At 38.9% G+C, this 26543-nt stretch overlaps 1 protein-coding gene across 1 annotated transcript in view; it reads right to left on the bottom strand.

Annotated features, from left to right (window-relative positions):
• LOC124606343 (calmodulin-binding transcription activator 1) overlaps positions 1 to 26543 on the bottom strand; it is a 943657-nt gene that overhangs the window by 28881 nt on the left and 888233 nt on the right. The window contains exons 26-27 of the mRNA XM_047138326.1: positions 25728 to 25802; positions 6908 to 7057 (exon numbers count right to left, since the gene is read on the bottom strand). Coding sequence (XP_046994282.1) covers positions 6908 to 7057; positions 25728 to 25802 — 225 coding nt within the window. The remainder of the gene's footprint in view (positions 1 to 6907; positions 7058 to 25727; positions 25803 to 26543) is intronic.

The following is a 26543-nucleotide window of genomic DNA, read 5'->3' as shown; positions in this document are numbered from 1 at the left end:
ACCACACTCAAAATTTAAGACCAATTTCCCTTTTGAGCTGTACTTACAAACTACTGGAGAGGCTCATCTATAACAGAATTACTAGCTTCATTCTGGAACATATCCCAGTTGAGCAAGCATGTTTCAGCCCACAGAGGAGTTGCTGCGACCAGGTACTGGCCCTAACAACTTTCATAGAGGCTGGTTTCCAAGAAAACGTGAGACATCTGTCACATTCGTAGACCTAACCATGGCACATGACACAGGCTGGAGAGAAGGGATGATATACAAATTACTAAAAACAATCCGATGCCAAAAAACTGGAACTCTCATCAACACCAAGATGAACAATAGATATTTCCGTGTTTACATGGGAGAAAATGTCAACATAGACAAGAAATTAGGTAATGGTCTACCACAGGGCTTTGTCTTAGCCTCCCTATTATTCAACTTGTATATCTCTGATCTCCCAATACCAGGTCAACAAAAGTCGCAGATGATATCACTCTTGCTTGTAGAACCAAGATTCTTGGATGTGGTGACTTAAGCCCAGTAAAAGTGAAACTGAAATACATACAATCCATCTGACAAATGAACAAGTTAGCATGGAGTTCAGAGTCAAACTTAACAGAAACACCTTGGCGTCACCCTTGACTGCACCCTTTCATATAGATAACATCTTGAAAGTACTGCTGCCAAGATAAAAACTCGTAACAATATTATTCAAAATTTTTGTGGAATGACATGGGGAGCTTCAGCAAATACCTTGCGCACATCATCCATTGCACTGGTCTTCTCAGAAGCCAAGTATTGTGCCTTGGTGTGGCTAAACTGTTGCTACACGAATTTGATCAACGTTGAGATGAACCACACTATGCAGTTAATAATTGGGGCAATATGACGAACAGTGATTTATTGGCTTCTTCTGCTGAGCAACGTTTACCCACCCACAATCTGCAGAAGTGAGGCCTTGCCTAGGAAATACCACAAGCTACGGGAGAACCTGGAATTACCCACACAGGAAGACATACCAAATTTACGACAAAGTAGACTGTTCAAGAAACTCACCATTACGGCAAGCAGAACAGCTAGAGATCAGTAATGCTGGGGTGAGAGATTAGTGGGACCAGAGCAGTCAATTTATTGAAAATCCTGAAGAATGTGAGTGGTTCCGAAAGCATAGCTGCGATACAGCTGGCACAGAACTCGACAGGAAAATGTGGGTCAAACTGAACAGAGATCACACTGGTCATGGACGATGTGTAGACTCTCTTTACAAATGGGGCGCTACAGAGTCTCCATTTTATGACTGAGCGGCTTAAAACCAGTCAGTCAAGCACATTAGATATGAATGCCCCTCGCGTTCCTATCAGAGGAGTTGGAGCGATCCCATGAGAGCTGATGATACGGTTCTTATATGGATTAGGAACCTAGATATTGACATTTAGTTAGTTTTCTACATAGTTTTGTATTTTCATATTCCTGTTATATATAGTATTACTAATGTTATATACCTGTAATTTTAAACTGATGTGAGCCATATGAATAAATAAAAAAATAGTTAATCAACTCTTACAAACACATGGGTGAACAATTTGTAGGGACATGAAACAGGACAATCACACAGTCTTAGTCATAGGTAAAGCAGGTGGCAGACTGTGCTTCATTGGTAATTACTAGGGAAGTGCAATCAGTCTATGAATGAGACTGTGTACAAAGCACTCATGCTATCAATTCTAGAATATTGCTCTAGTGTGTGGGATCACACCTGACAGGACTAACAAGGAATATTCAACAAACACTATGAAGGGCAGCATCAATGGTCACAGGTTTGTTTGGGCCATGGGAGGGTGGCACCGAAAGAACTGGTCTAGCAGAGTCTTCAAAATAGACACAAACTGTCCCATGAAAGTCTACTTACAAAGTTTCTAGAACCAACTTTAAGTGATGAATCTGGAATATAACCCTCTATGTATTGCTCCCATACAGATTGTGTAATCAAGATTAGACTAATTGTAGTGTGCATAAATATGTTTAAACAATCATTCTTCCCATATTACATATCTAAATGGATTAGTGGCTTGCAGAGTACAGATTCAGATGTAGGTGATAGCACAATTCCTGATTGCCAACTGTTAACACTTATAGAGTCAAGTTCATAACAGTTTTCACAAGTGGTTTAAATTACATACAGTCTATAAAAAACTGGAAGTTTATTTTTGGAAACAATTCTTAATCCTTTTTCTGAGCTGTTCTCCATCACATCCTTTTTCCTTGTGCAGTTCAGTAGGAACAGCCTCTGTGGAGCTTGTAAAGAAGGAAAGATTGAGACAATGAGATGAATCGGTCAGCAACAAAACTGCATGCAAATGGCATAGGTCTACCTCAAGTCTCCATCTGATCCAAATTTTAATACTTCAGCAAATGCATATCATGACTAAAATCTCCTTAAAAATGTATTTTATAAAATCAATTCAGGTTTATTAGGGTTCATAGCTATCAAAACCTATTTTCCAAATCCACATCATTGTGGGTTGAGCTGAACATTTAGATTTGTTAATACTGTCCTTGTACTTTGCTTCATGCTTTATGCATCCCTTTACACACTGTCTCGACTATTTGTACCTGTAACTATTTGTGCCTTTGCACTGGTCTTTTCTCTGAAGTGACTGTGTTGAGTACCCTATTTTAATTTAAGATTTCAGTAACTTCAAAATCTCATTTACATCATTTTATCTTTAATTTTCGTAGTCTCTGCAACAAGAAGTTGAGTTCTGAACATCCACATTCCAATTTTTCAATGTAGGACTACTGATATCACACCTGTTTCAATTTTGTGTGTTCCACTTAGAGCTCTGGAACAAAAACTTTTAAACTGATTTTTTTTTTAATTTTTTTAAAGCAGATTGCTAATCATTTGAGAGAAGAAAACTCAGACCACTTGGGTCAACTGCACTGTTCTCTTATGTAGCAGTTTCCTCTTGCTGTCGTCATTTGAAGCCAATAAGATATCTGTTCATCAGTGAAGCAGGAGACCTACTTTTCACTCCATTTGCTAATCCACACGAATAAGTCAGTGGTATTCTTGGTGATGGGTGTGTTCTCATCTCCCCAAACCTTTCCAGAAACATCTGGTCTCTGCATTTGTTAGCTGCTTACAACACAAGGCTGTTCCCTTTCTGCCACATGGAGATGAATGTCGAATTTTCCACTCTAAGGAAATAGATTGTAATGGTATTTTTAGATTCGCCAGACTTTCAGAGCAACAGAATAACAAGATATATGAAACAACTAATGTGCAATCATCAAGATAAATGGAACAGTGGTTTACAGCAAAAAACTGGTGATTTCTCAAACTGGGGAACAATCAAGAATGGGGTGCTGCAAGGTTTGGTCTTGGGTCCTCTGCTGTTCTTAATATATATTAATGACTTGCCAGGGACCGATGACTGCAGCAGTCTGGTCCCTTTAATCCCACAAACCAACCAACCAATGACTTGCCATTCTATATTCACGAAGATGCAAAGCTGGTACTTTTTGCCGATGATACAAGTATAGCCATCACACCCAACAGACAAGAATTAACTGATGAAATTGTGAATGATGTTTTTCAGAAAATCATTAGTGGTCCTCTGCAAATGGGCTCTCATTCAACTTTGACAAAACACAGTAAGTGGAATGACACCATTAATAAATATAGACTTCGATCAGAAATCTGTAGCTAAGGTAGAATATTCTAAATTCCTAGGTGTATGCATTGATGAGGGGTTGAACTGGAAAAAACACACTGAAGATCTGCTGAAACTTATGAGTTCAGCTACTTATGCTATTAGGATCATTGCAAATTTTGGCGATATACATCTCAGTAAATTAGCTTGCCACACCTATTTTCATTGTCTGCTTTCGCATGGCATCATATTCTGGGGTAACTCATCATTGAGTAAAAGAGTGTTCATTGCACAAAAGCATGTGATCAGAATAATTGCTGGAGCTCATCCAAGATCATCCTGCAGACACTGATCTAAAGAACTAGGGATCTTCACTGTAGCCTCACGGTATATATATATATATATATTCACTTACGAAATTTGTTATTAACAATCCAAACAAATTTAAAAGTAATAGCAGTGTACTTGGCTACAACACTAGGAGAAAGGATAATCTTCACTACTCAAGGTTACATCTAACTTTGGCACAGAAAAGGGTAAATTATGCTGCCACAGAAGTCTTTGGTCACTTACAGCATCAAAAGTCTGACAGATAGCTATATAGCATTTAAAAGGAAATTAAAAGAATTTCTGAATGGCAACTCCTTCTACTCATTAGATGAATTTTTGGATATCGTAAGTGGTTAACCCCCCCCCCCCCCCCCCCCCAAAAAAAAAGTAAAAATATTAAGTGTCATGTAATATTTTGTGTAATGTAATATCTCGTATAGACACCTTTTATTAACCTGACACGTTCCACATCATTATGAAGTGTTGTATTCATGACCTATGGAACAAGTAATAATCTAATCTATACTTATAGCACAACTCAACTCCCTCTATGGGAATACTGAATAAGATTCTCTCTGGTATCCCTAAATCACTTCACACAAATTCTAGAAAACAAAACAATAAAAAGAGAAAAGACAATCTCTAACTATACAGGCATATAAACAAGATTGAACTTGTGCTTCAGGAGCAAGGCAGAGGGATGGGGGAGACACAGGTAAGGAGAAGGATGCAAGAGGGCTATGGAAGGACAGCAATAGAACAGAACAGGAATGTGGCAACAACAAGCTCACCCAGGTGCAGGCAGGGGATGTCTTTTATGGTATACTGGTACACAACAAAACAAATGGCAGGCAGTGAGGAGACAAGGGGCATCAAGGCTGAAGACAGGAAGAGTGAGAATTTTTGGGGCAGATTAACTGAACTAAAGTGAGCCATTTGAGTAGTGCATGGGGAGCTGTTGGATTGGGGATTGGGAGGGTTCAGATGGAAAGCTTGTTTGTGGTCACACCAACATCAAGAGCATGTGCAGAAGCTGCAATAGAGCAGACATATGACATAACTGCTTCACAGCAGATCATATCTCTAATGGCATAATATATGTCTGTGACAACAAACAGTGTAATAGACTGTGCTGTGTAATGATGGCATAAGGATGGACCATGATACTTTACAGACTGGGTAGGTACTGGCACACCACTTTGGGTGACGTGGGGAAGATTTAGATAAGGGTAATCCTCATTCCAGGGCATGCAGGGCAGTTGAAGGGCTAATGGAGTATGTGGTTTAACTGCTCCAGTCCAGGATGGTATTGGGTAATAAGTGTGGGTGCAGCCTTCAGCTGGCAAGTGGGGGTGGTTGGGATATTAGTAGAAAGAGTATATATGGCACAGTCAATATGTCTGAGGACTAGATTTTGGTGGCCAGCAGCAGTCCATGAAGACCCCAGCAAGATTTTCAGCATTCTGAGCAAGGTACTGGTCATCACTACAGATCAACTGTCCACAGTTCGCTAAACTGTATGGGAGAGATTTTTTGGTGCGGAAGGGATTACAGCTATTGAGGTTACGATACTGTTGATGGTTGGTACAGTTTACATGGCAGAGGACTGTTTGTAACTATTGCAGACATGGAAATTGATATACAAAAAAGTGGAAACTGAAAATGGGGATAATCTGTACTGATGAAGATACCATTAATAAACCTGAAGGCTCTCACAACAAGTTAATATAACACCTGTTTCCATTAAGCTTTCGATGTATTTTTCTTTGCGACAAGAATGAGGAAATTATAAAGTAGAATGGAATTGTTAAAAAGCATATTTTGGAAGAAATTCACACACAGAATTATACTGAAATATTACTACATTCTTTAAAGGGAGGCAATACTTGAGAAGGGAGTGAAGGTTGTAAATTATATCCATATTATTCAACCTGTACATTGAGTAATCAATGAAAGAAACTAAGGAAAAATGTTGAAAAAGAATTACAACCCTTGGAGAAGAAATAAAGGCACTGGGATCTGCCAACGACATTATAATTCTGCCAGAGATGGCGAACAATTCAAAGAGCAATTAAATAAAGTGGATAGTGTGTTAAAAAAAAGTTAAAAAATGAATATAAGGAAAAGCAAAATAAGAGCAATAGATTGAAGCCGAATTACATCAGTTGATGTTGAGGGAATTAGTTTAGGAAAGCAGTGAACATCAGTCTGTAAGCAGTGTAATAGATGACAACATTACAATTAAAGAGTATATAAAATGCAGACTGACAGCATTAACAAAACCTTTCCACAAAAAGAGAAAAATGCTAGCACTAAATACAAATTCAACTCTTATAAAGTTTTATCTGAGAGTATTTTGCAGGAGTGTAGCCTTACATGAAAGTGAAATGTGTACAGTACAGACAAAAAGAGAATCATAGCTCTTGATGTGCTTTGTATGCCACAGATGAATGCTGAAGATTAGTTTGGTAGATTAGATAACTAATAAAGATGTACTGAATTGAACTGGGTGGAAAGAAATTTATGGCACACTTGACTAAAAGAAGAGATAAGTTGACATGTCACACCAAGGAATAGTAAATTTGCTACTGGAGGGAATTGTGGGGGTAAAAATTATAAAGGAAGATGAAGCCTTGACAACTGACTACAGTAAGCATATTCAAGTCAGTGTTGCTGACAATAATTATGCAAAGATGAAAAGACTACCATGTGATAGATCAGTGCAGATAACTCCATCAAACCAGTCACTGGACTGAAAACAACAACACTGTTATATTTATTTCTACCTTCTGAAAACATATTTTCACAAAGTGGGACAAGAATGTTTGTATTTTTTCTGAGCACTTCACAAAATGTGTGTGAATCCCTGAACCTTGCAGGCACCAGGATGAAATGAAATGCATGTATAGGCATAAAAATAAGAAGTTTACCTGGGGCTAGATGCCACTGGACGGCCACTGCTATTTGGAACGTTGGTGGAGCATCCCATACTGCCGGGACAGGGCAACTTTTGGAGGGCATCCACTGACTGGCCCTCCAGCTTCTCTTTTTCGGCTGCCAAAGCTCGCTCTCTCTGCAATCTACACAGTTACATTAAAAAGCACAATTAATCACAGTCAGTTTGACAAGGAAAAAGACATAAATTGTCAATAGCAGTGGCAAAAATGGCAAGACATATAAAACTGAAAATATCTAAACAAATAACTTACTGGGCTTCACAACAAAAGTTATATATTATCATAGCAGGCCAAGCAACTCTGACAGAAATCTGTATCATACTCAAAGTGACACAGATATATGACACTATTTTTTAACATAGTCACCAAAGCCTCTGTTACCACCAGTCGGAACATTCCACCATCTATTCAATCCCCAACAATAGAAATCTGCTCCTAGTTCATGGAGGCATTTGGAAAACATCCTCATCATTAGAAAATCTTCCCCCCTCCCCCCTCTCCCCCAGATGTTCTTCCTTGACTGCCTGGACATTGTTGTCCATTGTCTATTGTCAATGTTGATGGCTCTCTTTTGCAATCATCAGCAGTGAAGAAAGTTATTGCCACCATTTCACTACACCTGCATGCCACACAGCATTTGGTCCATATACCACCAGAATTTCATGTCTAACCTGTGTTTAACTAAGACATTTTGCCCACAAGAATCGTACTGTCCCACATACTTTGGAGTATGTTTCCAGTTCCCACACCATTTCACTCTCACACTGTAATGTACCTGTTATCCATGCTACACCAGTACTGTGTGTGTGCAGGCAACTCAGAACATGTGTTCTTTTCTGACAATATGCATGTCTTGATGCACTAAATTACATTCTGAAGCCCCTACATTGATACAAGAATTCTTCAGTGGCAAAAATAAAGAACTAGTATTTTCAAAATTTTCATACAAAATGAATTCTGTGTGTATGAACTGTCTGCATGATTAACAAGAATATATAATATATAAAAATCTTACTAAACAATAGATTACCAGTGATTTCACAGACTAAATGATAAGCAATGTATAAACAGAATAACATTCACAAACAAACGTCTGTAGAAGTATTTCTGCAACTTTGTTCTCCCAGCACAACACCTGTACAACCATTCTAACTTTGTTGTGTGGGCCACAATCAGAACTTGCATAGCACAGAAGCTGTGTGCTATTATTCATCAAATACCTAATGATTATATTACATGAAAAGCTATGCATTTCAATATTATCTTCACTTCTCAATTCATTGGACTATTTCAAAAGTAGATTTCCAACGTGAAATTAACCAACCAAGTATTGCATGCAAAACCAAATTTTTTAAAGTGATATGATTGGTTCAGTATCATGTCTTAAAGCGGGGTTTATCCTACCCACAATTCTCTCTTCACCACAAAGAATTACTTTTCTTTGCTTTTCCAATCTTTCAAACATATTTTTCAAAAATAATTCTCTTCTCATTCTACACTGCCTGACAAAAAATGTGAAGCACCAAGAAGGGGAGGAGGAAACGTATTGAAACTTCACAGGTTGAGAGGGTATGTGACAGCATAACTGAGTCAAATTTGCAAAGAACTTGGCAATGCGTGAGCACTTATCAGTATCAACTTGCAAACCCTGTGACCTGGTTTCATGCACTGATTTAATTTGGAAGGATGTCAGACCCATAATTGTTGCAACTAGTCCTCGGTATCCTTGTTACAGACACTGAACAGAGCTGATGTCTGTGTTGTTCCCACACACACTCTAACGGGGTCAGATCTGGGGTTCCTGCTGGCCACCACCTCAACATCATTGTGTCGGTTGGTCACAGCCAGTGTGCTCCCTGCCGCCGTTGGATAAGCAGCTGCCAGCAGCAAGTCATATACTCTTAGCTCATTTATTTGTTACATAGTTTAATTCTTAATTTCTTTGCATCTTTTTGGGACTTGCATTGTTTAATTCATAAATTTCGGGTGTATTATAATATTTGAGAGTTGTAGTATCGCGTTTTAGTACCTGAATAGTGTAAATTCGCATAGTCATCTCTCTTCTGTTTTTGTTTTGAACGGCCAGTGTCGGTTGGTCACAGCCAGTCTGCTCCCTGCCGCCGTTGGATAAGCAGCTGCCAGCAGCAAGTCGTATACTCTTAGCTCACTTATTTGTTACATAGTTTAATTCTTAATTTTTTTTGTGTGTTTTTGGTACCTGCATTATTTAATTCATAAATTTTGGGCTTATTATAGTATTTGAGAGTTGTAGCATCGCGTTTTAATACCTGAATAGTGTAAAATCGCGTAGTCTCCTTCCGCCGCCGAGCAGTGTGTCAGCAGTGCGCAAGTAGCAGCATTACTGCATTTACTAGGCAATCTTGTATTTTAATAACTGTTTAAATTTTGTGTCGAATTGTTTGTGCTCTCTGTAGATTAGTTCAGACATTCTTTGCACAACAGTTTTTAGCATGGATTAGGGACTGCAACTGCTGTGTTCAGATGCAGGCTGGATTGGCAACCCTTCGCTCCCAGCTTCAGGCAGTGTTGGCTTCGGTCACACAGCTTGAGGCTGTCACCAAAATGGGCATCACTGTGGGGGTCCGGGTGGGGGTTTGTCGGGGACAGCCAGCTTGTCCCAAGCATCCCCTGACCGGACTACGACTGTGGCTGCCCGGGATACTGCCCACATTGAGGCTGATCCCTCACCTGTGGTAGAGTGGGAGGTCGTCTCGAGGTGTGGCAGGGGGCAAAAGACATTCCGGGAGGCCTCTCCAGTTTGTCTGACAAACCGGTTTCAGGCTCTGTCTCAGGCTGATACTGATCTTCGGCCGGACATAGCTGCTTGTCCTGTTCCAGAGGTTGCCCCTCAGTCTGCAAGATCCGGGCAGTCGCAGAAGGGGAGCTTACTGGTTGTTGGGAGCTCCAACGTCAGGCGTGTAATGGGGCCCCTTAGGGATATGGCAGCAAGAGAGGGGAAGAAAACCAATGTGCACTCTGTGTGCATACCAGGGGGAGTCATTCCAGGTGTGGAAAGGGTCCTTACGGATGCCATGAAGGGTACAGGGTGCACCCATCTGCTGGTGGTAGCTCATGTCGGCACCAATGATGTGTGTCACTATGGATCGGAGGAAATCCTCTCTGGCTTCCGGCGGCTATCTGATTTGGTGAAGACTGCCAGTCTCGCTAGCGGGATGGAAGCAGAGCTCACCATCTGCAGCATCATCGACAGGACTGACTGCAGACCTTTGGTACAGAGCCGAATGGAGGGTCTGAATTAGAGGCTGAGACGGTTCTGCGACCGTGTGGGCTGCAGATTCCTCGACTTGCGCCATAGGGTGGTGAGGTTTCGGGTTCCGCTGGATAGGTCAGGAGTCCACTACATGCAGCAAGCGGCTACACGGGTAGCAGGGGTTGTGTGGCGTGGACTGGGTGGTTTTTTAGGTTAGATGGCCTCGGGCAAGTACAGAAAGGGCAACAGCCTCAAAGGGTGTGGAGCAAAGTCAGGACATGCGGGGACCAAGCAGCAATCGGTATTGTAATTGTAAACTGTTGAAGCTGCATTGGTAAAGTACTGGAACTTCAAGCGCTGATAGAAAGCACCAAAGCAGAAATCGTTATAGGTACAGAAAGCTGGCTGAAGCCAGAGATAAATTCTGCTGAAATTTTTACAAAGGCACAGACGGTGTTCAGAAAGGATAGATTGCATGCAACCGGTGGTGGTGTGTTTGTTGCTGTTAGTAATAGTTTATCCTGTAGTGATGTAGAAGTGGATAGTTCCTGAGAATTATTATGGGTGGAGGTTACACTCAACAAAGCTAGGTTAATAGTTGGCTCCTTTTACCAACCTCCCGACTCAGCAGCATTAGTGGCAGAACAACTGAGAGGAAATTTGGAATATATTTCACATAAATTTTCTCAGCATGCTACAGTCTTAGGTGGAGATTTCAATTTACCAGATATAGACTGGGACACTCAGATGTTTAGGACGGGTGGTAGGGACAGAGCATCGAGTGACATCATACTGAGTGCACTATACAAAAATTACCTCGAGCAATTAAACAGAGAACCGACTCATGGAGATAACATCTTGGACCTACTGATAACAAACAGACCCGAACTTTTCGACTCTGTAAGTGCAGAACAGGGAATCAGTGATCATAAGGCCATTGCAGCATCCGTGAATATGGAAGTTAATAGGAATATAAAAAAAAGGAGGAAGGTTTATCTGTTTAGCAAGAGTAATAGAAGGCAGATTTCAGACTACCAAACAGATCAAAACGAAAATTTCTGTTCCGACACTGTCAATGTTGAGTGTTTATGGAAAAAGTTCAAGGCAATCATAAAATGCATTTTAGACAGGTACGTGCTGAGTAAAACTGTGAGGGATGGGAAAAACCCACCGTGGTTCAACAACAAAGTTAGGAAACTACTGCGAAAGCAAAGAGAGCTTCACTCCAAGTTTAAATGCAGCCAAAACCTCTCAGACAAACAGAAGCTAAACAATGTCAAAGTTAGCGTAAGGAGGGCTATGCATGAAGCGTTCAGTGAATTCGAAAGTAAAATTCTATGTACCGACTTGACAGAAAATCCTAGGAGGTTCTGGTCTTTCGTTAAATCAGTAAGTGGCTCGAAACAGCATATCCAGACACTCCGGGATGATGAGGGCATTGAAACAGAGGATGACACGCGTAAAGCTGAAATACTAAACACCATTTTCCAAAGCTGTTTCACAGAGGAAGACCGCACTGCAGTTCCTTCTCTAAATCCTCGCACAAACGAAAAAATGGCTGACATCGAAATAAGTGTCCAAGGAATAGAAAAGCAACTGGAATCACTCAACAGAGGAAAGTCCACTGGACCTGATGGGATACCAATTCGATTCTACACAGAGTACACGAAAGAACTTACCCCCTTCTAACAGTCATGTACCACAAGTCTCTAGAGGAACGGAAGGTTCCAAATGATTGGAAAAGAGCACAGGTAGTCCCAGTTTTCAAGAAGGGTCGTCGAGCAGATGCGCAAAACTATAGACCTATATCTCTGACGTCGATCTGTTGTAGAATTTTAGAACATGTTTTTTGCTCGCGTATCACGTCGTTTTTGGAAACCTCTGTAGGAATCAACATGGATTCCGGAAACAGCGGTCGTGTGAGACCCAACTCGCTTTATTTGTTCATGAGACCCAGAAAATATTAGATACAGGCTCCCAGGTAGATGCTACTTTCCTCGACTTCCGGAAGGCGTTCGATACAGTTCCACACTGTCGCTTGATAAACAAAGTAAGAGCTTGCGGAATATCAGACCAGCTGTGTGGCTGGATTGAAGAGTTTTTAGCAAACAGAACACAGCATGTTGTTATCAATGGAGAGACGTCTACAGACGTTAAAGTAACCTCTGGCGTGCCACAGGGGAGTGTTATGGGACCATTGCTTTTCACAATATATATAAATGACCTAGTAGATAGTGTCGGAAGTTCCATACGGCTTTTCGCGGATGATGCTGTAGTATACAGAGAAGTTGCAGCATTAGAAAATTGTGGCGAAATGCAGGAAAATCTGCAGCGGGTAGGCACTTGGTGCAGGGAGTGGCAACTGACCCTTAACATAGACAAATGTAATGTATTGCGAATACATAGAAAGAAGGATCCTTTATTGTATGATTATATGATAGCGGAACAAACACTGGTAGCAGTTACTTCTGTAAAATATCTGGGATTATGCATGCGGAACGATTTGAAGTGGAATGATCGTATAAAATTAATTGTTGGTAAGGCGGATACCAGGTTGAGATTCATTGGGAGAGTCCTTAGAAAATGTAGTCCATCAACAAAGGAAGTGGCTTATAAAACACTCGTTCGACCTATACTTGAGTATTGCTCATCAGTGTGGGATCCGTACCAGATCGGGTTGACAGAGGAGATAGAGAAGATCCAAAGAACAGCGGCGCATTTCGTCACAGGATTATTTAGTAACCGTGATAGCATTACGGAGATGTTTAGCAAACTCAAGTGGCAGACTCTGCAAGAGAGGTGCTCTGCATCGCGGTGTAGCTTGCTTGCCAGGTTTCGAGAGGGTACGTTTCTGGATGAGGTATTGAATATATTGCTTCCCCCTACTTATACCTCCCGAGGAGATCACAAATGTAAAATTAGAGAGATTCGAGTGCGCACGGAGGCTTTCAGACAGTCGTTCTTCCCGCGAACCATACGCGACTGGAACAGAAAAGGGAGGTAACGACAGTGGCATGTAAAGTGCCCTCTGCCACACACCGTTGGGTGGCTTGCTGAGTATAAATGTAGATGTAGATGTAGATGTAGATCACGCAGACAGTTCATACAGACAAGTGTGAACGAGTACTGTCCTGTTGAAAAATTGCACCACAATACTGCCACATGAGAGGTAACGTATGAGGACGCAGGATGACCATGATGTACTGTTGTGCCATCCAAATTTCCTGTCACTACCAGCTGTGATTGAAGTCGTCCCTGATGCCCCCCCTCACACCAACACGCTATGCCTCTCCAAAACTCTGGAAGAATGGAACCTCTCTTCATGTCTCCATCACACTTGACAATGAGAGTCATCCGGGGTAATGCAGTTCTGTAATTCATTGCTGAACACAACACTTACCAGTCATGGCACCACTCCAGGTACTGGTGCGGTATTAATGGCAGCCTATGCATGGAATCATAATTCTCTAGTCTGACTGTTGATAGTCTCTGACCAATGGTGTAGCTTGACACAAAATGTTCCAGGGAGTTCATTACTTTTTCTCGAATGGCAGGAACAGATGTAAAAGTGTTATCACATGCTTGGGGCACAATATAGCGGTATTCTCTTGTAGTGGTCAGATTTGGTTGACCACAACTTTGAAGATGAGTGTGCTTGCTCAAACATTCCATTGCAGTCCACCACTGTGCCATTGTCACATCTGACTGCTTGGTAAATCTGCACATTGCATGATTCTTCTGGTCAAATGGAGACAGGCCCCCATCAACCTATGCCATGTGCTGATGGCAAGTATATGGCATATCTGTGTCCTTCGCAGTGATCACTCAAATTATGACAATGTTCATACACTACATAAAACAATACTAATGTACTCTGGTGGCCAGTCTATCAGTAATAGCAAATGGCAACTCCAAATCATTTACAGGGGCACTGATGGTGTGTCTGTGTACAGAGTTACATTGACATCTGACCTTGTCTTCTGGGTGCTTCACATTTCTCTCTCTCTCTCTCTCTCTCTCTCTCTCTCTCTCTCTCTCTCTCTCATAGTTCAGAATGGATAACAATACATAACACACGGAAGAAATATGAGCTAACAACTGACAGTCCCTGAAAAAGGATCTTGATATTCTGGTTAATAAATGGTCTGTTAATCATCCCCAAAATCTACATGATGGTGCACATGGCAGTAACTTTCCAAAGAAACAACAAGACTGTCTATTGGGAAAGTAATATTACAGTGTTAAAAGATTACCTAATAAAATAAATCTGTTCATAAAGATGCACAGAATTCATTTTACTAAAAAAGCTAAACAAAATTGTTGCTATTTAAAAAAAAGTGAATGCACAATATTTGTGATGTACCTTAACTAATGAGCCAAACATTATGACCACTGATAATCTTGAGACTGAATGTCACCTGATGGCATGTAGGCACGTAATACAGAAAAGAAAGTATATAAGTAGGAAGGAGACAAAAAATGGGGGCTCATTCTAATCATGACAAAGGCTGCAAATAGAAAAAATTCATTGACATAAGCAACTTTGACAAATGGCAAATTGTTCTGGCCTCGTAGCATCTCAAATAGCAAGCTGGCCAGAGGTTTGCACACTACTGTCATAAGCATCTATGGAAAGCAGTTGATGGATGGTGAAACCGTGACCTGGTGGTAATATGTAAGATGTCCATGCTTCAACACAGAATGTGGAAATCACAGGCTCATCCACTCTGTAAAACAGGACACATAGTGATCTACAGCACATCTGATGGCTGAGTACAATGCTGGTGCAAGTACAAGTGCTTTGGAGCAGACTGTTCAGTACACACAGTTGATCATAGTTTTCTACAGCAGATGACCCTTCATGTTTTTATGATGACTCACCATCATCAATTATAATGCAGTGGGCATGGAATCATCAAGAAGATGGAAACATGATGTCTGGTTGGGTGAATCACTTTCTCTTTCCACCACCAAGTCAGTGGTCATATGCGGAAATGCCATCATTGGGGAAATGGATGCCTCAAACATGCACCATGCCACAAATGCTGTCCAGTGGGGGAGAGATCAGTGTTCTGCAATGGGAGATATTCACCTAGGTTTCCATGCAACCTATGGTAGTAACTGCAGGCATGATGGCATCTGTGAACTATGTAAATATTATAGTGGACCACCTGCATACTCTCAGAATTGATGTCTACCCATTGGTGATGCCATGTTCAGCAGGATACCTGTCCATGTCTTATGGCCAGAATTGTGCTACAGTGGTTTGGGGAGCATGATAGTAAACTCACGTTTATGTCTTGGCTACCAATTCACTTTATCTGAAACCAACGGGACATATCTGTGTCACTATCAAGCACCATCTCTGCTCTCACAAACCTGAATCCCTACTATGGACTTATTGAAACCATGCTTTAGAAAATAGCTTCTTTATTGTGTTCCAAAGTTGGACCAATACACTGCTAAGTAAATTGTCATAATGTTTTGACTCATCATTTCTCACAATAAGCAATGTCATTCTACAGAGTCAAATAAAAATAAATCTGTCTGTCAAATCTTAATGTTGTGTCTGTCTATGATCCAAAGAAACTATAAACCTCTTGTATGATTTTCTCTGTAAGCCCAAAATTCTGTAAAAATTTTTGTACAAGAAATGGCTCACATAGATAAATTTCCGCTTTCAATTCCTTTTATGATATTGTATGGTGATACTAATCTTCTTATTAAGAAACACTAAGAGTATTTTCGTCATGTCACTTGAAACAGTATTAGTTTCTGCATCTGTAACGTGATAGATGATGGCAGTTTAGGGTAATTTCTGAAGAGAAACTGTCCTGAAGTGGGAGGGTTGAACAGTTTTCAGACTGGCCACCACTGGGCTTATTCGCGATTTATAACACATACTGTAAGAGTGATTAATAGATAGACAAAAGAGGCGATTCCCCTCCCTTTGGCTTAACAATCTTGTACTGTCAATAATTTGCTGAATTTTGCAAATTTATTGCAACTTACAGTTCACCATCAACACAGCACTGGGCTTATTTGCCATTTGTAATACAGAATGGAAGAGTGGTTAACAGAGAGCCAAAAACGGTGATTTCCCTCTCCCCAGCTTAACGACCTTGTACTATAATGGTTTGCTGAATTTTAAAGATGTATCACAAGTTATAGTTCACCAGGTTTTCTGTCAGTGGAGGCTTGCTTTCAGTGACAGACATTTTGATAATTTGAATCAGAATATAACTTTATAATCAGAGTATTGTTCACTCTGGCATACTTAAATTATTTCGTATATTTTCTTTCCCTGATGTCAGATGAGCCAATATTTTGTCCAGCTTGGTTCCAACAGATCAAATATCTATATTCTAAAAGCATGTTATCCAGTCCATATGAGACATTAGTCCACAAACCTCAACTAGACAAGAAGATGAAGACTCTTACAGTGATAGCATAGTACATCAGTTCTCGTAAGATGATTCTTGTTGAGAACAAGCACTTGACTGAAAGTAACAATTGTTGCCAATCAGACAGCACTGATCAACAGTCAGTCTTGCTACAGGCATGAGTGTGCCACAGATGTGAGCATTTGGGTGTCTGTGTGGTTATGTGTGTGAATGTGAATGTGTGTACTTTTGCTAGAGAAAGAGCAAGAGCTCAAAAGCTAGTGTATATATGGTATTGAGTGTTTGTACGTGTCTCATATCATTCAGCTATCCGAGTGGTTGCTTTTCCTTTACTTTATGTATCATAATAGGTTTGTATATTTCATTATCATATGTCACAGTAGCCCCATGAGATGAAGAATGAATCATTAATAAATAAATACACAGTAATGGGATACTATTGTCCCTATGGTTGGTTTGATGCAATTCTTTACTTTTTTCATTTTCCAGATATCCTTCATTTCATTGTAACTGTTGTATCCTACTTCATCAATGACCTGCCTGATTTATAGTTCATGTCTCAGTCAGACACTGTGATTTTTATCTTATACTACACCAAAAACAATAGCTTTCAGTAACAATTCTGACTCTTTAATTGATTATTTCCTTTATTGTCATTTTTTCTCAATAACTTATTGCAGTATCTCTTCATTCCACAATTGAATAATCCAACTGATTTTCAACAGTCACTTACAACAACATTTTTAAGGCATCTAATTGTTTCATTTCTGTCTTCCCTACTGTCCATATTTTGCATCCATTCTGAGCTGTGCTCCAAATATTGATTTTCATGAATGTATCTCATGGTTCATGATTAATGTGTATGTATCTTAGCTGCTGTTTCATTCTATAAAAAGCTCTTTTGCCCTGTTCAGTTGTTGCTATTAAGTCTTTTTTGCATGGTCTTCTGAATCCATGCGCATGTGTGTGTGTGTGTGTGTGTGTGTGTGTGTGTGTGTAATTCATATCAAAGTTTGCGTAGATCAAGTGATTGGATCATACAAACTTCATTTAATTTATGCCGCTCATAAAATATTTAGCTTAATAGCATTATTAATATGTATAGCATTATTAATACATATAGCATTATTAATATGTAAATGTTTTTTTTTAATCTACAATGGCTTTTATTAAAGAAGTATTTGCTGACAGAATACTAACTTATGGAGAAAGCATAAAGAGCTGCAGAATTCACCCACAGCTTCCATTCTGGAACCAACAAGCTGCACAGTTTCACTTGGATAAGTGACCACAGTGACTAATTGTCAAAGCGAAAACAGATTATCAATATCTTTCACATATCATAAAGAATCTAAAATGAAATAGATATGTCATCCTATAAGTTGGATTCGAGGAAGTGATGCTATCCTTGGACCACAGAAATTGCCTGTTTATAACTCCCAAGCACCCTATTCAACCAAAACAACCTGAAGGTTCTACCTGAAATGGTGTAAAGACTCTGCTGCTGCAAAAACTGCAGCATGACCAGTACCAGTATAAATTCACCCCTTCTTCAAGAAGGCCTTGTCTAAATTGAACATTATGTCATCTGGTAAGTCCACCTGCTGTGCATAAAATTAATTTGGTTTTCTTTTTGTTGATGAGGACATCCTCCCATCAGTTAGCTCTCATTCCATTTAATTAAGCACCCGATCATTTCCCATTCACTCTTAGCAACTGCTGATATGTCATCAGGAAGTCATGTAATACTCATTTTCTGTTTGTGACAAGCAACTCTTACATCAGATAGCCTCTTTAGTACACAAATTAAATATCAATGGCGACAATGAGTAGCCACACCTTACAGCTATCTACCTTTCTTTACCTCTGTAATTGATACCCCACTGCCCGTGAATGGGAAAAGCTTTATTCTGTTCCACATTATTAAAAGTCTTCTTTAAATTTACAGATATTATGTATGTAATCTTGTCTTTCCTGAATCGGTTCTCCATTCCTAAAACCAGACCTATTTAAAGTTTTCCTTTTTGTTTTTGAATAAAGTATTCCTGTGTGCATTTCTGATGAATATGGTATTAGGCTGATTGTGATATAATTTTTGCACATATCTGTTCTTGCTTTTTTGGATGTGTAATAATTACACTATCCCAAATCTGATGAAACTTCCCCAGTTTCATTATTTTCATTTACGAGCTTTGCCATGATGTTCATAAGAGTTCTGGCGGTATTTCATTGATACTTGGACATTTGCTCCTACTGAATCTATGCAAACTGTAATGGCATACACATATAAGGAATAAATTGCTCTTATCACCTTCTTCCAATGTATCTTCATTTTCTATTGATTTAATTTTCTGGCAATTATAAAGATCCACAAAGTGCAGTTTCCATCTTTTAACCTCATTTTCTTTTTACATTATCCAGTTATCTGTTTCTTCTCTAAAACCTGCACTTCTTGTTTTGCACCTCCTAAAGCGATAGTTTCTTTCTCTGTGTGTGACATCTATGTTTTTTTGTTTCAATTTCAAATCAATATCATGACACCTATCCTCCACCTACTGTTCTTCAGCTTATCTATATTTCTGTTTTTTTTTTTTTTTTTTTTTTTTTTTTTTTTACATTTAAGTGATCAAGCTACTGTTGCTTTCAACATTTTTATATGTTTGTCATTTCTTTATTTTACAGCATTTCATCTGTTAGCCTTAGCTGCCTCTTTTCTGGCTTTTTTAATCATAGTCTCATGTCTTGAGTGTATTAACACCTCTTTTAAGGCTATTCCATCAAGTTTCCATATATGGCTTCACTTACATAAACTTCTTTCAATGGTCTATGAAAAAGTATATTCACAATGTCTGACACACATCCACAGTAGAATTCAGAATTCTACTAGACTCTCTCCCCTCCCATTGCACTTGTGAAGACTAAACTCTCTCATTGTTTTCTATGATCTATCATCATCAATGGCTGCACTCCACATTACCATTCTAATTCCTTTTGACATACTGCATGAGTTCATTAAGAGAATTATGCATTTCTCAATTTCACTGTCATCCATATTTGTTGCTGGCATTTCTACTTGTATAATGATAATATTTGTTAGCCAGACATTCAATTCTGCCATCAAGATAATCCTTCACTCTGTTGCAACTTTACTACTATTCCTATTCCACTGACACCATTAACTGAAGAAATATGACAAATCCTATAATTCCCTCACCAAAAATACTCTTCTATGTATCAAGCCGATCCCTTAAATATCTATCTGCACCCTTCCCATCTCTATCTTTATATTTTTTAGTTTTCCAAAATTCTGCAATCAGGCCAAAAGGACCACATAATGCCAAATGGCCAATGTGACATCCTCTGCCAATTGTGTCATTTAGTTTTGGTATGGAGGGCCATGGGGTCATCACATCAATCTCCCTCCTGTTGTCATCTTTCCAAACCTTGCAGCCAATACTTTTTCATTCAGGTAGCTCTTCAATTGACCTCACATTGCTGAGTTGAACTCATTCCATTTCTGCCTCTAAATAAAATTCTCTAGAAATGCCAGACTGAATTCCGATTGTCACACATGCTGACTGCTAAGCTACATAAGTGGACGTGATACATAAAAAAAATTCTAAAATTGTTGAAAGCCACTGGTTCCAAGTGGCAATTGGCAGTTGTAGCTGCTACTGGCATGCACAGGCTATGCTGGCACCACAATGGATCTTACTAGCATGGTAATAATATAAAATGGTTGTACCTGACTAACATATATCTGAAACAGCATGGATCTGAGGAAGAATTATGACAATGACATCATAGAATAGATGCTAAGAATTCTGTACTACACCAGAAGTTTGTCAATGTCCAGTTATAAAATCAAATTCTCAATCCAAACAGAGAATGCTGGGCAGGTAGCTGGAGAGCAGAGAAAACATTCATCCACTGCAAATAATATGGAGACATTGCACTGACAGGTGGGAGAGAAAGACTGGTAACACGCTTGAGTAAGTAAAGTTGTTCACAAGCCAAAAATTGATTTGAACATCATTGCGCTTTATAAGGCATGGTCCTATTTGAGATGGTATGGCTTTGCTTTCCCTTGACCTTTAAACTGCTTTACCCAGTCACAATAGGTTGACCTGCTGATACAACTTGGCATTTTTCACATTAACAAACCATTTCCAGAAGTGAAAGAAGCCATAAGTGACTGAAAAGGCCTTAATACCAACTGGAGACTGAAACCTAGACCACTAAATTCTTAGTCTGTCTGTTATTCAGTGAGCCACTGACCATAACATTAAGTAGGCTGGTTGAAATTGGAGCTTAAGAAAAGGGTAGCATAGACAAAACTACCAGACACTTTCATAGAGCTCAAATTATAAGTTACAAACTTGTCGTTCCTTTTACTGTGTGTCAGGGCGCTGATGACCTCGATGTTGAGCGCCCATAAACCCCAACACACACACACACACACACAAACTTGTCTCTGAAAAGAAGCACTGTTTACTCCCCTGCATATCTAAACTTTCCAACAACAAAGAACGGTTTTTTGTAAGGTACATTCCTGTTTAATTTTAAGGTTACCTCTACCAACAATTACATAATTCTTTAGTTATATAACATTTTACTATTTCCTTCTTCTCACTTTTCAGAATGCCAGGCAGTCAAAAAGAGGTGCCCCCCCTCCTTCCCCTGGTTCCCAATTTCAAAGTCAACAGTGAGTTAAGAACAGGTGTTTCAAAGTGACAACTGTTTTTTATACACTCATTGAAAGCTATATATTCAGTGAAAGCTTTGTGTATAATAATGAAACTACCACAAAAAGTGTTCAATATGAAATACATTTTATGAATATTATGACATCATGTTCTCCTTTGGGCTTGAAACAAAAAAGTGAGGAACAAAGCAGTCAAAATAGAATGAGAAGTGTAAGCTGAGATACGTGTGGAACTACATGATAGTGCTGACTCAGTCCACATAAAGTTTTGCTACTGCAAGAAATCTTTGTTAAAAGGTGTAATGTGGCCTACATGTAAACTGAAATATTATTACAGCTGCAGCATTCATCAAAGAAATCTGTGGTAAAAGGTGTCATGTGGGCTACATGTAAACTGAAATAATATTACAGCTGTAGATATATATACAACAAAAGAAAAATGTTGCATGTCTCAGAGATGTGTAGAACATACAAGGAACATCAGCTTCAGCTAGAAAGAAAAGTTTTCAATCTTTGAGGAGCAAACATTCAGCACTGAAGACACAAAAGTGCTATTTCATGCCAGGGTTCTCAGGGATCCTATACACAAGGGACTGATAGAAATAAGAGTTGATAAAAATCTCATGAACAGAGACATTAGCTTCCATCTCAGCTCTTCTTGGGACAACATATTATCAAACATTCACAAGGTCCATTCCCTGCTTAGAGTGCCAACAACAGACAGGCAAGACTGCTGGCCCTGTGACTTGATGTCCGGCCACTCCCCCATGACCAGGGATTCCCACTTACAAGTGCTCACAGATACTACGCCTGTTGTGATTCTGGCACACGAAATGAGCAACCCAAAATAGATACACAGCAGCATCTGACAGCACACAGTCACTTAGCAGGAAGATTACAAGTGGGAAATTCACCAAAATGTCACTCCAAAATTAAGATTTTACTTGGCTTGTTTCCTGGAAACAAACCATCAAAGTGAAGGAGTGGTGTACAGTTTGTAAAACTTATAAACTTTCTACCATAATTCAAATGCAATGAAAGAAAAATGTTAATTAAGCTGCACAAAGTATTCAATAAAATAGCTGCTGCTGTATATATGAAAGGAAAGAAGGATGCAAACAAAGACAAAAGGGAGAGATAAAGAGAAATTGTTCTGCTGACCAACAGATTTGACATGCTGAGAGAACTTGGTGACAAAAACATCTGATCAATCAAATATAAGGTAGTCTCTGTACAATGATGCATCAAACAATTAACATCAACAGTAAGAAATATGGTATTAGTGGAGAACCATGGGTGGGAATTAACTGTTAGGTCACAACAGCTAAAGGCCTGCATACCCATAAAAGAAATCTAATTTAAATTATCATTTTATGATCTTGATAGATGGGTCAAGCTGGCCAGGGTGGCCGAGCGGTTCTAAGTGCTACAGTCTTGAACCGCGCGAGTGCTACGGTTGCAGGTTCGAATCCTGCCTCGGGCATGGACGTGTGTGATGTCCTTAGGTTAGTTAGGTTTAATTAGTTCTAAGTTCTAGGGGACTGATGACCTTAGAAATTAAGTCCCATAGTGCTCAGAGCCATTTGAACCATTTTTAAATGGGTCAAACAATTAACATAAAAATTGAAAACTGTAGCAAAAAAAAATAAAAATTTGCCACAGCCACATTGCATAGTCCACTAAAAAAAATCACTTCATGGCAGATTTCAAACTGGAGACATTCTACATGTAAACATATTAACCAAACAACTGAGACCCATGTGAATAGCTGACATTATCTCAGAAGAAACTGATAAATAAGTGGATATTATCAGCTAACACTATGGCCAAGGTTGATTCAAACATTTGCATTCCATGTAGATAATACCTAAATCACAGAACCTGTCTTTAGCTGTTATTTGTTCCTTTAACCCCAATCAAATTCCCACCCCTTCATAATGTCTGTGCTTGGGGAAAAGGTAATGTCAACATCTTTAGCACCTTGGTCTTATAAAGACATCATGAATAAACTTTCTGTCTACCACTGTGAGAAACAGTTGAGGCCGTATCACAGTACAATATAACCTCACTCTTTTCTACTTAGAAGTAGAGAAGCACATAGACCACTCATAAATATCAGGAAGGAGGGAAGATTTGGCTTTAACATCCCATCTACAACAATGTTATTACAGACAAAGAGCAAGCTTCTACTGGTGAAGGAAACTGCATTGCCTTTCAAAGGAACCACTGCAGCATTCACCTTAAGCAATTTGGGAAATCATGAGAAAATGAAATCTGCATGGCTGGACAGGATTAGAATTGCTGTACACCCATATATGAATCAAGAGTCTTATCACTGCAGCATCTCAGTCAATAAATTATGAAGGAATTAGTACCATTAGAACACATCATAACACCAAAATACTTGGAGGTAAGTCTAGAATGAACTCACACCTACAAGAAATACTGTTCAAAAATCAAGGGAAAATTGTCCAGATACAGTCCGGTACACTATGAGAACCAAGACCACAAATATTTCCTCCACCTTCACTAGCATTAAGCTATTCTACTGCTGAATATGCATGTCTGGTTTGATACAGATCAAGCCAAGCCAAACAAGCAGATGTTGCACATAATGAGACCTGCTGCATCACTGCACGCTGATTATCAAAAATGCAAATAGATAAAATGTATTACCTTATTCATATTGCCTCCCCTGATATTTTTGACAAGTAGCTGCAGTGCATGAGATAGCTGTACCCATCCTGCTGTAGGGATACCATCCATCACACAAAACAGATCAACAGAGACCCTCATAGAATCAACTCAGCATAAAAGATTTAAATCTCCTACAGAGTGGCTTACATTAGGTAAGGTATTTCGTCCTGGTTATACCAAATAGTAGCCAATCTGTAAGTCTCTCTCCAAACCTGATCAGGAGATACAAGGTGGGGAAGCAATCTAAAGTAGTGCAATATTTCCGGCAAGGTTGACAATGTGTGACTGCAGATTATCACAAATGACAGCCAAGCTACTCCAGTGCAATCTGTGCTTTGCTGCATACATTGAGATTGGCCCCATATAAGCAGCAGTATAAGCATTGAGATTAGTAATTTCTGAGCCAAGATAAAGTGAAAGTTCTTTGACATCTTGTTTGATACACAGTGATAATGGTATAAATGTTTTGCATAGTTATTAGTAGTCAGTAATGTAACTTCTGTTACAAAATAAATAAATATTTTAATTGAGAAAAGATAGCCATAAATATGAGAGCAATTATTTTCTGCAGTGTGTAGGAAATAGTTTGTTTAAAATGGATTCCATTTAAACTGAACCCAGTTTGTTCCCTATCTTCCATGATTTGTCTGTTCTTTTTCAATCTCAGTACCAGTCTGATTATTTGGTGATTATACGTATTTCATTTATCATTTTCAAGCCAAGATTTTGCTACAGTGATGCACATAAATCAGTGGAAACATCACACAACAAAAAACGGAACCTTTGAATAATCAAAAAAAGTTCTTGCATTTTATCAGATTTCAGAGGGCCATTGAGACACCTCTCAAATTTCGTGTTTCTGTTACTGAAAGCTATAAAAATGTATCTGTCACGGCATGCATTTTAAATCCAAAGCAACTATTTTGCGCACTAATCAAATATACAAATAAAAAAGAAATAAAGTATCAGTGATGCAAATATCAAAATAAAAAACAATATGATGTAATGAATATATTTAAATAATATAAAAGTGCTCACATGAAAGTAGATAAACATACGTATAAGTGGTTTTGTGAACGTCACAGCAAGCTTAATCTACTTGGAAAAATTACAGTCCTGGGCAAATGTAACACTTAGCTAAATGGAATTTTTAGTTATAGCACCAACACAAAGAATAACTACATTAAATAAACTTCTGAAAAATTAACTGGGGGCTATACTCACCGTATTTGGTGGACTAATGTCCCATAAGCTGATGACAGCATTAAATAAGGATAAAAATATAAGATTTCATTTCAGTAAAATCATAATACCTTAATAATATCAATGAAAATAATCAATTTCTGAAAATTTAATGTAATATTCAATTAAGAAGCCTACTCACCATGCAGTGGCATGAGAACACACATATAAAAGGTATTAAAATTTGCAAGCTTTCAGATCCAATGGCTCCTCCTCTTGGCACAAGGGTTGAAGGGGACAGAAGAGGGGTCAAGGAAAAGGACTGATGAGGTTTAGAAAAAGAGGCAGAGTTTAGAACCTTTTCCTAAACTGCAACAGCCCCATTCCTTCACTCCCCTTTGTTCCCCTCCAACCCTACTACCAGAATAAGATGCCACTGGCTCCAAAAGCTTGCAAAATTTTAATACCTTTTATATGTGTGTTCTCCTGCCACCACTTGGTGTGTAGATTTCATACCTTAATTAAATATTCACAAAAAATTTGAAATTTTCATACATAAATTATAATACATACTTGTTTTTCGATTGTCTCATGAACTGCTGAATTTTCCGAGCTGCTTGATGCTGTCGTCTCTGCGAATATGTGCGCCTACACAAAATGAAAGGTAAAGAAATTTAGCCATTGTTTTTGATTGTTGAGTAATTCAGTTCTTTTGGGGAAGTTGGAGGTAACATTTGGTCACTTAAAATTCTGTACCACTCTTGGTCTCAGCATGTTGTAGGAAATAACAGTTGTGTATACATTTATTAATAACTTCACCAGGTAAAAAAGTCACACAATACCAAAACATATTGAACTTCCTTCTTTCACTACTATATATGCTACAGTTAAGACTCATGAATTTCAGTTGCGTACTGGTATGAAATTGTGTACAAAATAGCTTAACATTGTGCTACATTATTCATACATTTTCTGCCTGAAAAAGAAAAGTAAATATGGAGCAACCTTGACAGTTAACAAATTTGTAGTAAATTGCTAGGAGTATAAGTTAATTCATACCAATAATTTTCTACTGTTAATTAATCATTATAATCTAAGCTTTGTCCTGCACTAGATAACCTCTGAGTACCTTTCAAGAGTCTTCTCAGTTGTAAAGTCCAATGATATTAAGATCTTTTTCAAGAAATTTTGTCTGCAAGATTTCCAGCTTAGTTGGTTCTTACTTTCTGAGCTGCAAGAGTACACATTTGCAATTTTTTGTATATTTGCAGTTTGTTTGTACATTTTCAACCTTTTTCGAGTCTTTTGAGTATGTTTGGACAGGGATTCTAAACTGTCACTGAACTTAAACTAGAAATCTCATGCCCAAAATAACTCGTATCTGTATAC

The sequence above is a fragment of the Schistocerca americana genome, chromosome 3 (assembly GCF_021461395.2).
Source record: "Schistocerca americana isolate TAMUIC-IGC-003095 chromosome 3, iqSchAmer2.1, whole genome shotgun sequence".
In the NCBI taxonomy this organism is placed as follows: Eukaryota; Metazoa; Arthropoda; class Insecta; order Orthoptera; family Acrididae; genus Schistocerca; species Schistocerca americana.
The sequence above is the reverse complement of the archived record's forward strand: the minus strand, read 5'-3'. Positions and strand labels throughout refer to the sequence as shown.